Raw genomic sequence first — 14,885 nt, 5'->3', positions numbered from 1 at the left:
TATGCTGATAAACCAGACAAAAGACATTTGATGCGTTATTGCCAAAATACAGCCTAATTTAATGCAAAGAGTAAAAATTGGAAATCTAGATATGCCATATGCTCAGGAGAGGGGAGACAGACGTCCAAAGTTGTATTTAAATTATAAATGCCAAAAATTAATCTTAAATAAACTACATATTTGTACGATAAATTTGAAGTTTGCCACTTCTAAGAAGAAGAAAAAAAAGAAACTATCCATAAATACTCAGTTTACTGCTGAAACTTGAAGTTTTGATTAAATATTCTTTCTCATGCAACAATTTGAACTATAAAAAAATATATTTAACAAAAAGTTTTTTTTTATCATTTCATTGTTGAATAAAATTTCAAAGTAATAAATGGTGAAAAAAAAATATCTCGAAAAGAAAAAACACCGTCTTTTTTTTTTGTTTTAAATAAAACTTTAATTTTAAAATTTCGATGTTTGAAAAACAGTCCATAATATATATTTCATTATAAAAGTTCTATTTTTGTTTGATAAAAAGAATAAAACAGTTAATAAATAATAATTTGAAAAAAAAAAAAAAAAAAAAAAAAAAACAACAGTCCATTAAGTTCAAATAAAGACTGTTTGAATAAAACTTATAAAAAAAGGTTCATTCTATACGGTTTTGGCCATTTCTTTTTTGTGCGTTTTTAATACAATTCAATATTTATTTACAGTGCGATGTATGTCGGTGGTCAGTGAAGGAGAAATCCTTTTAGGCCGAGGCAATTTTTTATGCATAATAAAATCACAAATATAAAACAATCGAGATAAAAAAATATATTATTTTATTCACATATCTTTTTATAACTTTTATTTTTATAAAGATGAAATGTAGTATCACAAGATAGAAATCTTTTTATAATTTTTATTTTTATTTAAAAAAACTTCCTATTTGTTTACTTATCCACAAAAGCAAATTAAATACAAGTTTTTAATGTAACGAAACATAACATTTAAACAAAATACATTTAAATAAATGGATGTTGTACAGAAATGATATCACACAATTTGAAAAATGTATTTTCTGAATTTCTTTCATGCCACATAAATTCCATCAGATAGGAATCTAAGTGAGATCTTCTACAGCCGAGCAGCATTGATTTAATAAATCGTTTATGGCGATTCCAATAGCTTTCTATTGTCTGTGTATGGACTTGGTTGTTTGGGTTCACAAAATGTTGTGAATGGTTTACATTGTAATGGGGAAATCCCAAATCAGTCTTTATCGTATTATATCAAGACCGTAAGGCCACGATTATATGCTTTCCATTCATCGCTATGAATGGTCGTTCCTGCTAAAACAATGTTTTTTATTATGGGTAATAAGGTTTCTTTATTCCTTTTTTCGACTATCTCCATGTATCCTACTGCAGGCAGCAGGCGTACTGCTTGTATCTTTTCGTTAAATATATTTTTCTAAAAATTATTATAAAATATCTTTAAAGTCTATTTTTATGTCTGTAAAAGTTTGTTGAAAGTTCAAATAAAGTTTATAATTTAATTGAAAAAAAAAAAAAAAAAAAACCCACCTCGTCTTTTTTTTTTGTTAAAATAAAACTAACTTTAATTTAAAAATTTCGAAACAGTCCATAATATATATGTCATTATAAAAGTTCTATTTTTGTTTGATAAAAAGATAAAATAGTTATTAAAAAGTTCTGTACATATATCTTTTATTTAAAAAAAAATCTTGCTCGCGAATATTCGTAAAAATGTAACATTTAAAAATATTATTTTGAAAATATATTAATTGTCGCTGAAGTTAATGTTTTAAAGAATAAATATTGAATTGTCTTAAAATGTTTAGTAAATATATACTTTTTCTTTTAAATCTTCAAAGGTTTTGTAAATATATTTTTAAAAAGATGCTGGTGAATATTCGAGCATGTTTGCTAACCGACGCCATGTGCTTGTGCCAATTTCAAGGTCGAATCACCGGTGTTAGTTGAATTGTGCGCCTGGCACCGCCAGGCGGCGTCGTCTGCTACGGGGTATCTATTCTTTACTTCATCCCAAAATGAATCTGTCTCTTGACGGATATTTATCCCAATTTTTCTAAAATTCATCCTTATCACTTCGCATGATTTTCTTGGCATTTTGCTGTCATCTCCACTGTTCTACATCTACTAACCCAAGCTCGCATCCATTCTTTTAATGAGATCAAACCAACAAAGTCTCCTCTTCTGCACACATCTTCCTATACTACCGAAATTTAAGCTTCCTCTGAAATCATCATCAGATTTAAACCAGTCTTTAAGACTCGCATTACACATCCACCGGATCATTTTCATATTTTTTTCTAATGCAATGCATATCTTCAACCATCATAGAATAATATAATTGAAAAAAAAAAAAAAAAAAAAAAAAGAGCAAGGTACAGGCGTTAGCATGGTCACTACTTACTTTCTCTTCCTTCATTGTGCATCTCTTACATTAATCTCCACATGTATTTTGGGGGGGGGGTTGTTTTACTGTACACAAAGATTCGAAAAAGTTGTCAAAAAATAAATATATAACAAATAAATGTTATCAAAAGCAAGATAAGTTACTTTTCTACCTAACTGGGTAATTTTCTAGTGTTTTTATTAAATATAACATGTTTATTCAGCTCGAAAACATAGGGTTTATCGATGTATTGGAAAATTAAAAATGGCACCGACTCTCTCTTTGACACGGTAAGTTTGGGAAAAGGAGTTAAAAATAAAAAAAACTACACAAAATGCTGTTAGAAACTGGCTCAGTATATGTTACCGTGACATAATCGGTGAGTTTTTAACAGTATTTTGTACACACACACACACACACACACACACACACACACACACACACACACACACACACACAGGGTTAATCAATTAACCTTCTCAAACAGATTGTATAAATTAAACATTCCCTAATTTTTTTTAAAAGGCAAACGAAAGAAGTTGTCATAATATCGAACAGAAGTAATTATATTAAGATAGTGAGGGTAGAAAAAGTAAATAAACAAAATGGCGAAGACACAAATAAGAAAACTATATTAAGTTTACAAAAAGGGACATAATCTATATTAAAATGGTTTTATTTATTAAAAACTAAATTGTTTAGATTGTTTGAATGCTTAAAATGAAATCGATCAGAATTTGTATGAAAGTTTATTTCGAGAAGAAACAAAAAATCGCATTAATATTTCGTTTTCAAACTAAATAAAATTTTATCACGTGTTCCAATAAACACGTGATAAAATTCGAATTCTTTTATTCCTCGTCAAACAAATCTGAGTTTGTTTTATTTTAGAAAAAGCGAGGAATTAAATATTTAATTAAAAATGTTGATGCAATTAATACGCATCAACTGTAGGGAACAATGGAATAATTAGATTAACCAAGAAATTAGTAACCATTTTTTTTGCACGGGCAACGAAAAGAAAAAGGGAGTGAAAAAGGGTCGGTTGTTTGTTGGCTAATGTCGACATTTTATTTAATACTTGTTGGATTTGCTCAGCAGAGCAGCAGCACAACAGAGCACTCAGCAGCAGCGCTATTCGGGAGTAACCCCCCCTTTCCCAGTATTTAAAAATAAAAAGGATTTCGGAAGTTAAATTTAATTATTACGGCATCGTTTAGTAATGAAATTAATTTTAATGAGTTATTACAAAAGTTATAACTTTGTTAAAAGGTAACGTTTTAATTATTGGATGTAAAGATTTTAATACACGAAGATTTTCTAAGAATTTTAAAAGGCATAAATTATTTTCTATTCAACAGTTTAAAAGTTTTCATTCTTTAAAAATAATTTTTTTATCTTAATTTCAAAGGGTCACAAAGTAATTCATTCTATTTTTCTGACTATTAAAAAAAAATCAAAATGGCTGATACTGATTACGAAATAAATTTAATTTCGGTGGATTTAATTGAACAATTAAATTTAAAGTAATCGATTTATCGTAAATAAATAGGGGAAAAAATGTACAAGTCACGCAATGATGAGATACATGCATACACGCGATGTGATCACAATTTTATTAGATTCATTCATTTGTTTGTTAACAAAAATAAAATTTTTTAAGTGTCCGTAGTTCACCGCCGATCATTACATGGAACGGGCAATTATTTCACAACATTTAACTTAAACAGTAGTTTTAAAAATAAAAATAAGTTTAAAGTTATTTTCACTATTTTAGAATTGAAAAGCTCATTTAAGAAATATCTTAGTTTCAGAAATCCAAAAAATTACTTTTTTAATATTTCATTTTGAAAAATGTTTTTGTTTTATGAACTTCAGTTATTTTTATGTCACGACTTATCGAACAAATATTTCGTTAATAATAATTAAAACTTAAATAGAGAAAATGGACAGGATATTTTTTGTGTGAATTTTAGATTTCGAAAGCACATGAAAGTTTAAAGTAAAAACTTTGAAGACTTCATTTTTCAAAATAAACTTATGTTAAGCTTTAAATCGCATAAAAAGTCAATTAAAAACGGAATTTCTCTAAGTAATCAACATATCTTCAAGACTAAACGTCGAAATACCTTGGCTAAAATCACAAAAAAAAAAAAAAAAAAAAAATCGTTCGTGCCCATCAAACTTATTAATCGAATCGGAAACAAAACGAACTTTGTTTTTATTATTACCAGAAAAAACGTGATGCTTTTGGGGTGACACCAAAATGGAACGGACATTGTAATGTGGTTCCGGTGCGGCGGTGCAATAATACACGTTTCTAATTGAACATACAAAGAAATCGAGCGTAAATGAGAAAATGAATGACAATCAATATTTTAATTTAATAAATTAAAATATTGATTGTCATTAAATTGATAAAAAAATGTTTAAAGGAAATTTTAAACAACGGATTATGTACACAGGAAACTGAATTTGGCGCTTATGTCAACGGATCATTAAATCTAAGGGAGATAACCAGCATAAACATAGCAAAAATAAGCATATTTTGCAAGATATAATTTGGGACGCTGAAATGGTCAGTACACCAATGAAAGAATGTTAAAAGAAAAAAAAAAAAAATGATCTCTCACTCACTCATACAGTACACACACAAAAAATTTGTTTTTCTTTATTTTAGGTAATTAGTCAGCGTCAGGATGATTAAAACTTTTTTGAAGTAGATTTTGAAGTATTTCAACCGTCAATGTAATTTTATTTTTTTAAACGAAAATAAAACATTAAAAAATAAGAAATTTGTTTTTCTTTATTTTAGGTAATCAGTCTTTCTGTCTGATTAAAGTAGAAAAAAATAACACCGTTCAAAGATTCTGCACAAAATATAGTGTTCGTTTTTTTTTTTTTGGGGGGGGGGGGTCTCTTAAATAAGAGAAGCATTTTTCTTTGGCTAATTGGACAACTTCTTGATTAATTAACAAGTTCATTTAATTTTTGTTGTTGATTAATTAACATAGTTTCATTGTAACAGGTTGTTTACTTTTGTTTTGTGTGCGTTAATAATAAATTTATTTTGCTACTTAACATGGTCATATTTTTAAGTTCGTTTATTAACTTCGCTAACTTATTTCCTTTTTGTAAAAATTGCTTCAGCAATTTCCGGAACTCTGCTACAGTAATCGTGTAATCTTTTATTTTATTTTTTCATTTAACATTCATTGTTCTATTGATCATTTCAGCGTCCCAAATTATATCTTGCAAAATGTTTATTTTTGCTATGATTATGCTGGTTATCTCCCTTAGATTTGATGATCGTTGACAATCATTTTTGCTTTTTAATAGAATAAAACGAAAAGAGGTGCAGCTAGATAAGTAGGTCCCGCAGACAAGCCTCATTCTGAAAAACCTGAAAAGTTAGATCATGTGACACAGGTGCTTCTATCATTATTGATCCCTTTTTATGTTGACTTATGTTGCCTTTGGTTGCAATTATTTATTTATTTACACTTTTTCGTTATGTTTGTAGTAACGAATGCTTGAAATTTCTTTGAATTTTGTCTTTCCTTAATTCTTTGAATTGTTTTTATTTATTATTTTTTTTTTTTACACTTTTGCTTAACTTGCTTTTAGCTTCTCTACATTAAAAATCGACCTTGTGTTTAACTCTGCCCTCGTGGGCAGGCAACCTTGTTATTCTAAGTTAACAACTAGCCACTACTTGCGTTTTAAGCTTAAAAAAAAAAAACAAAAAAAAACACTAAAGCTTTTTTCGTTTATTGTCTTTTTTAGAAGTGGGGTAGGCGCCCCTATTATCCCAAAGAACCCGCTTTGCAATACTTTTCAATATTTACAAATTTTTTTTCTTTATAATCAATTTTCATTTAAAATTAAGAAATTATTTTCTAAAATATTTTGTCTATATGTTTACATTTTGTTTTTAAGTAAAATTAAGAAATTAATTTTAAAAATATTGTTTAATTCAAAAGGGTTCCTTTTCGGTAGCTTCACCGGTTGTTAACCTAAATTTTCCAAATGTCAGAACGAGGCTCGTCTGCGGGACCTACTTATCTAAGCTGCACCCGAAAAAGAAATTTTTAAACAACGAATCATATACATATATTTTTTTAAACGGAGAAAAAAAAAGTAACATTTATTTGCTTTTAATTTAACAGGAAAAATTCAATGTTTTTTATTTTTCGAAAACGCAAAAAAAAAAAAAAAAAAAAAAATTAACGGGGAAATTTTAAATAACGGATCATATATATATATATATATATATATATATATATATATATATAAAACGAAAAAAAAAAGTAATATTTATTTGTTTTTATACATTGTCAGTCGTGCAAGCCATTTTCATTCATTAAATTTAAGTTTTTCGCTTGTTTAGTTAGTTTTCGCTTAATTAGTTTCGCTTGTTATCAATTTCTTTCTTTCACACATGTGTAGAACAAAAAATAACTGCACCGGAACGAAATCACAATTTTCGTTCCATTTTGATGACACCCCCAAAACATCACGGGTTTCTCCACAAATACCAGTTATTAATTCGATACTCCTTGGGCGTTGAGTTCCATGGCAACCAGCAGAATTATTTAATAGTCGCTGCGCATGCGCACATATCATTTTATTTATTGACGTTAGCTTAGTAACTAAACGATTTATTGATGATTTCGTAACCCTTAAATGCATGCCGGAAGATTTAAATTGGTTCATTATTGTTGTAATAATAAAAAAAAAAAGTTTCATTCAACACAAAACCCAAAACACATACTAATGATAAATGATTTATTATTCTATTCATTAAAATTTACTAATTTTTAAATGAAAAAAGTTAAAAAAAAAAAAAGAAAAGAAAAGTTGTTTATGTGCGCATGTAAAAATGTTTGTAAAAGTGAGAAATTATTTTAATATTCATTTTAAAAAATTGGTATTTTTTTTTTTAATATTAAAATTTTTTTTTTTTAGATTTTAACACACCCAACCTACTCATGTTAACAGATTTCGGAATAAACACCTTTTTTGGGGGGAGGGGGGGATATTTGCAAAATTTAACTGATATTTGTTGTCAGAGGAGGGATTCAGTGTCCGTTGCAGAGAAGTAGATTTATTTATCAATAAAAGTCATTTAAAAAGAAAATTGTGGAGGTGGAGGTGGACCTAAATGTAAATATTTACCAAAAAGTTATCCCGCTCATGATGAAATTAAAAATGTTTGTAAAAGTGAGAAATTATCAATAAATGGTGTAGTTACTTTTTTTTTTTTTTTTTTTTTTATTATTCAACGTAAACAAATAATGTTTGTAAAAGTGCGAAAGGCAACGTAAGTAAATAAATAAAAAAAAATGTTACGTGCGCATGCTTGACTAAGGGAGCGACCATTAAATAATTTTGTTGGTGGCCATGGAACTCAACGTCCAAGGAGTATCATTCTTTTTCACTCAAAATGAAAAAAAAAAAAAAAAAAAATTCCAATTTCTTATTGACCAAATAAGTTTTCCCGAACATAAAATATTTGAAAACCAAAACATTTATTCTATCAAAATGTATCGATAATTGTAAGAACAAGGATTTAAAAATCTGTAAGAAAATATAATTTCAATAAAACAATTTTGTAATGAAAACAACATTGGATTTTTATGAAGTAAAACTTTTTTTTTTTAACAAATTATTTAAATGAAACATTTTTCGAATAATAACAAAGTTCGTTTCATTCCGTTTTCGAGTTTCCGATTCGATTTTAAGTTTGATGGGCGTGGACGATTTTTTTTTCTTACCCCCCCCCAAAAAAAAAAACAAACAAAAAAAAAAAAAACGATGATTTGGCCAAAATAATTGTTTCCGGGTGTTGCTGTTGCTTTACGAGAGAACACTAGAACCCGACTAAAATTAGGAATAAAAAATTAGTTGATATTTTATACACACTAGAACCCCGGGATACGACCCCAGGTTACGATATTCACCCCGCCTTACGATGTTGTAATAATAATAATAATAATATTTTTTATTATTATATTAAAAAAACATTTTTTATTATTATAATAAAAAACTAAAAACAAACAACAACTCCAAAATTCAAACTTGGCGGTTGGTGTGCGTGCGTATGATGCAGAGTCAATTGCCTCACCACCTCATACGTCACTACATGCGTCACTGCAACGTCACTAGATGCTGGTCTGCTATTGATCAACGTCACGGCATCATTAAGATGCCGATACGCTATTGGCCGAAATCCTCCCATAATGCCCGATAAAGAGAGCTCTGAGACGCTATCCGTTGTTTACGGCTAGCTAAGCGAAAAATCAGCGGTGCGTTGCAGCCGTTGCATCGGGTTTATCTCGTGTTAGTGTTTACGATATCGTGCTTGTGCTTATGTCAAACTTTAATTCGTTAGCCATGGGTCCCAAAGTTGCTAGTGATGGTAAAGGGAGAAGCAAGAAGATGATTACTATGGAAACGAAGCTGGAAATAATAAAGAAATTTGAAGAAGGCACGCGTATTGTTAGCCTTGCTAGGGAGTATGGCCGTAATCAGTCGACGATCGGAACGATTATCAAGAATAAGGAAGCCATTAAAGCAAGTAAGTCTTCTAAGGGCATGACTATCCTTGCTAGTGGAAGGACAGCGATCAACGACGAGATGGAGAGGCTCCTTCTACTGTGGATTAAAGAGAAGGAGATCGCCGGTGATACTCTCACGCAATCGGTAATTTCGCACAAGGCGACCGCCATCTTTACGGATCTCGTGCAAGCCCAAAGAGACGACGGAGACGAAGGAACATCGCAGGAAGCCCCCGCAAAGTTCAAGGCTTCTCATGGGTGGTTTGATCGCTTTAAGAAGAGGGCTGGTATTCACTCAGTTGTCAGGCATGGAGAAGCGGCCAGTTCCGACAAGAAAACAGCAGACGAATTTCTCAAGACATTTGAGGAATTAGTTTCCAGAGAAGGCTACGTTCCACAGCAAATGTTTAACTGTGATGAAACTGGCCTTTTCTGGAAGAAAATGCCCCGCCGTACGTATATCACGACAGAAGAAAATAAACCCCCTGGCCATAAACCGATGAAGGACCGACTCACCCTCGCATTGAGGGAGTTGGAGGTTATGCAGGTGACTACCATTCAAGAGGAACTCCACTCTAGTGATAGCGAACAGGCGGGGGAGACAGAACAAACGTCATCGGCAGAAATAAAGGAAGCTATCGGTTGGTTTGAAAACCTTGCTAGATTTATTGCACAAAAGCATCCAGAAAAAATTCTCACAAGTCGTCTTATGGACAGTGTTAATGACATGTGTATGGGTCATTTCAGAAATATTTTGAGGAGTCGCCAGAAACAGGCTTCTTTGCATAGGTATTTCTCCACAAGAGAAGCGTCAGAAAGCATAAATGTTAAGAGAGAAAGCAATGAGGAAGAAGTGTTGTAAAATTAAGTTCTATAAAAAAATAAAAATAATAAAAAAGCATTTTTAATTTCAAATGTTTAATAAATTTATTATTAATTGTACAGTAACATAATGATACGTTTTTATATCTGCCGTCTCCTCTCCCCTCTGCCTCCACCCACTACCAACTCAAGTCCAGTCACTCCAAAAGTAAATAAAATTTTATTTTTCCTTAAGTATATATATTTTTTTATTTATGTTTACACTACAGTTTTTCCTTTACATGTACTGTATATATATTTTTTTTATTTACAATTGTATAATGTTACTATATTAGGTTTTTCCATAAGTAGATTTTTCCTTTAAATACTTTTTCATTTACAGGTACTGTAAACAATTGTACTGTAGACTGTACTACTCTGGATATATTTTTTATTTATAATGTTATTTGATTATATACATGTGTACATATACACAACATGTACTGTATTTTGTTATTAATTTTTAATACGTACAGTAGAGTATGTACTGTATAAAATTTTGTTTATGCCCCGCCATACGGAGACTTTACCTTCCGATCCCAACCACGAACGGATTAGTGTCGTATCCCGGGGTTCTACTATAAATATATGGTATTATTCTCGATTAACACAATCAGCTTTCCCCCATCATGTAAAAAAAAAAAAACGAGATTCGTTTTTTATTTTATTTTTTATTTATGTGTAACAAGCATCAAGAACATTAAAACAGACATGAAAATAAAGCATTAAGCTTGGCATAAAATAAACAAACTTGTAAATAACATAATTAACAAGAGAAAAAACATTCTATCGCATGAGAAATGAAACGAAAAATCCACGATTAATTAAAATTAAGGCATGGATGATTTTTTTTTTGTAGTAATTGATATAGTGAATAAAAAAAAATATTGAAATAAATAACTTAGGCCGATCTCTTTTTTTTTTTTTTTTTTAATGAAAAGCAGGCTCCATTGACCAGTACAGAAATTAATATCTTATCTAAAAAAATTCCTATATATATAATTTTAGAAATCGAATGAAATATTTTAACAGTATTTGATTTGGATTATTCTAACTACTATTCTCATCTTTCATAACATTTCGGCTGGTATAATCTTCGATCGTCTTCAGGTTGGTCTTGCCGAAACTGGACAGAATTTCTAACTGAAAGTTTTAAGTTAAAAAAAAATGCAACTAAAAAGGGTCGGAGTTCACATCGGCTAAAACGTTTTGAAAGCAACAGATACAAATAATCAACGCTTCGTCGCTTATCTAAGAAAAAAAAATTCTGAAACGATATTTGATCGGTATGTTAATCTTAGATTTAAATAATTTAAGTTTTTTTTTACGGATTAAGATAGTAAAAAAGGTTATATTGAAGTCTTTAGCTTTAAGATGGCCGTCATTAAAACAGTTTTCTAATAACAAAATAAAAAAAATATTCCTGACGTAAAACAAAATAACTACACACGCATGAAACGTGTTGCTTTTGAAGCATTATGACATTTTTTTTAAAAGAAAATATTAATAATCAGTATATAATTAAAACTAATGAATATGGTAAAAAGAAAGTTATGGATGTGGAACAATTTGTGAATCGTGCTGGGGGTGGGACAAAAAAAAACGCAACCATTTTATTTATAGGATTTTAAAACCAAACACAAAAGTACCAATTTCTCATTTAGAAAAACACGCACCGCTTTTTTAAGAGAGAGAGAGAGAGAGAGAGAGAGAGAGAATAAATAAATAATAAAAAATAGTAACAATGGTGCTTGGTGCTACCTTTTTTTTTTTTTAGGGTACGAGAATAAATGTGATTGGATTGACCCATATTTCAGGGCACAGACCACTAGAAGCGACAAAATAAATGTGTCAACACAGGTCGAGAGTTATTATTGATGTTAACATTTTAAAGTTGCGCAAAAATAAGGAATATATTTTAAAGCAAACGTTCTTAGATTATAAGAATAAAAAAAATCGTAAAAGTTGCTAAAAAAAAAAATAAATAAAATAAAAGATCAATAACTTGAGATTTTCGTGAAATTGGTTTACGCAGAGTTTCAATAACCATGTAAGATAATAATAATAATAATAATAATAATAATAATAGTAATAATCTCAGAAATTAGAAAATAAATTGTTATGATCAATATCCGATTTCTATGTTAATCGATAAAAAATAATTCGAGTAATCGGGCTTCCGTAAATGGGTCATGCCGTGCCTTTTAGAGTTCACGTACGCGTCTGTGCATGCAATATATACATAATATAAGGTTTATCTTATTTACTATCTGTGAGAAATGGTTAATCCGAAAGTATATAGAATCGTTTGTGTATACTAGGTCTGTCTTAAATTCGGTTGTTCCAATTTTGTGAAATTGGTTTTCATTATATTTCAATAACATGAAAAATCAATTTCTCAAAATCGGAGCAGAGACGATCCAAGAGATCTTGCACGCACAAGGGGCTTGATATTATTTAAGATGCAGCTTTGTAACAATAGTTAAAATTAAGAAAAACTGGATAAATTCCTTATATATATGTATATATATATATTATACATACATAGCTAACCAGACAATACGGATAATACTAACTCAAAGAATAAGCATTCTATATTTTTCTTGGTACTTGTGCAGCACGGATCTGCTATTTTGAGATAGGATTTTAAATTAATTTTTTACTTTATCTTTTTTTCGATTAAATTGTTACGTTAAAGTATAGAATTATTAATAGTTACAAGACGCCATTCTTTCCTCGTGTTAATAATGGGTATCTAAATAAGATTATTATTTCACCCCTTTCTTTACATATTTTATTGAAAAAAAAGAAAGAAAAAAAAAAGGATTTTAAATAAGTCCTCAAAACTCATAAAAACAAGCAAAGAAACAAAAAACAAAAAAAAAAACAAAAACTTATTCATTTTGCGATCGAAGTAGAAATATCGATCTAATATGTAAATTTAGAAAACGAAAACAATGGGGAGGGAATACGAAGATATCGACGAACGAAGATATGATTGTTTTTATTCACGTTCATATTTTGAAGAGATTCAAGGAAAAAACATTTTTGTTTATTTTTATTTTCACCCAGATAGTAGAAAAAAATATTTCACTAAAAAGAAACCAATCATGTATAAAGAAATATACAAACGCATGGAAAAAATTACCGTAGTTTTTGGGGTTAATAAATAGCACCGCGACAGAAAATACGGAACAATAAAGTTTTTTTTTTTTAAAGACAGTTGTTAATGTAATCTTATAAAATCGTTGAAATAAAAATGAAGTTGAGTGCAATTTAATTGTTCCAGCATATTACAAACAATTACCCGTATTTATATTCGGAGAGGTAGGCATTAAAGAGGGAGTGGAGAATAGTAGAGATCAAGTTAAAGATAAGAGAGAGGGGGAAGAGATAAGAGAGAGGGGGAGGGAATAAGAAAGCTGGGATAAAAAGTAATAATAATAATAAAAAGTAGACAATTAAGTTTATAATTTTAATGATCGATGAATAATGTTGCGGTTTGGAAAATAAGGCAACATGAACGTAAATATATATACGTATTTTTTTTAAAGTTGAGGTGAAGCCCAGAAAAAGGTGCTTTAAAGTCGGACAAAAAACAAGAAGTGGGAGGAGAGAAAGAGAAGGAAAAAAAAAAGCTGTTCCTCCTACCTCGTCTTCATAAGTAGCAACAGAGGAATATATACATATATAAAAATAATAATTATACACCCCGTACAAACATTTTTTGCATCGGGCACCACTTACTTGTCGCACTTTGTTTTTAAAATCATTAAAGGTGAAGAGTCCACCAGTTTGCAATTTGATTTCAGGTGCGGCTGCATCCCGTCTGTCAAAAATATAGACAAAAGCATCGTCCTCGTCATTTGGGGCATTCATAGACGAAGCCATGACACTTAGCGTTTTAGTGAAAACGGATGTAGATAGATGGCGCTATATGGTCGCTGCTCCTGCTACTTTATGAACAGCAGGGTAGACTGCCTCACCAGGTGCTATTCTTTTTTGTACTCAAATAATAATATTAATCACTAATATTTATGTTATTTATGTTCTAAATTTAAACTTTTAAAGATTGTTGTAACACTACGAAGAGTTTTCGTATTTTAATTAATTGACAAAAAAAAAAAAAAAAAAAAATTACTGTCCCATGTGTGAACAGATTTAGCGTCCTTGAGTTACATGTCTCTGTCGGGCTTTCCTCGATAATCCCTAATGGACACCGTTAGGAAACCATATTTTGCCTATTTGCTGTTCCTTATTTAATGTATAAAATATTATTTAACTTTCATTTATACATGAGGCTCCTTTTAGTTCACCGCGACAACAATTTGCTGTTTTAAAATTAGTTTTTTTAATTTATTTATTTATTTATTTATTTTGAAGTGATATATATTTTGGGATAGGGACGCATGAAACACTTATTTTTTTATTTCCACGCTACTGCGACATTAGGAAAATGGTCCCCGACATTAAACTACCTGACTCTCTTTCATCGTACTTTATTTATTATTCGACATGATAAAGTTTTTTTTGTTTTTTTTTTGTCCGTCCGACTATATTTTTCCCCTTAAGTTTACTTTTTTTCATGAATTGATAAAAGGAACTTTTTCTTTCAAGAAAAAAGCCTTTTCATTTTTTCTTTACTTTTCTGACAAGAAAAAAAAAAATCAACGCAAAACAAAATAAAGTAATAATAAAATCAATATTAATACATTTTGATAATAAGCTTTAAAATAAAATGATTATTAAAATATATTTGTTCTCATTTTATTTTAATAAAAATAAAAAATATAAAAAGAAATGGAAAATTAAATAAAAACTGGAAGGTATGATATAAATGAAAATTTGAAAATTAATTATAAAAAAAGTTAATGTTAATCTGGGTAAACCACATATATGTGTGTGTGTGTTTACATACACGCACATATAATGATTTTACTGACAATACGCACACTTAAATCTAATAGTAAAGTACATTTTTATATAAAAACATTAAATATTTTTCATGAAATTTTTTAATTTTTACGTTGTTTTAAAATATTGAGCAGC

General features: G+C 29.5%; 1 protein-coding gene across 1 annotated transcript in view; it reads right to left on the bottom strand.

Moving 5' to 3' along the window:
- Positions 1 to 13,793, bottom strand: part of LOC145243971 (structural maintenance of chromosomes flexible hinge domain-containing protein 1-like) — a 157,265-nt gene extending 143,472 nt beyond the window's left edge. Inside the window, exon 1 of the mRNA XM_080107107.1 lies at positions 13,584 to 13,793. Within this exon, the coding sequence (XP_079963233.1) occupies positions 13,584 to 13,727 (144 nt within the window). The 5' untranslated portion in view covers positions 13,728 to 13,793. The remainder of the gene's footprint in view (positions 1 to 13,583) is intronic.
- Positions 13,794 to 14,885: the final 1,092 nt, after the last annotated feature.

Source organism: Euprymna scolopes, chromosome 22 (assembly GCF_053919585.1).
Source record: "Euprymna scolopes isolate OS-2025 chromosome 22, ASM5391958v1, whole genome shotgun sequence".
In the NCBI taxonomy this organism is placed as follows: Eukaryota; Metazoa; Mollusca; class Cephalopoda; order Sepiida; family Sepiolidae; genus Euprymna; species Euprymna scolopes.
Note: the sequence above shows the minus strand (reverse complement) of the source record. Positions and strands in the feature narration are given on the sequence as shown.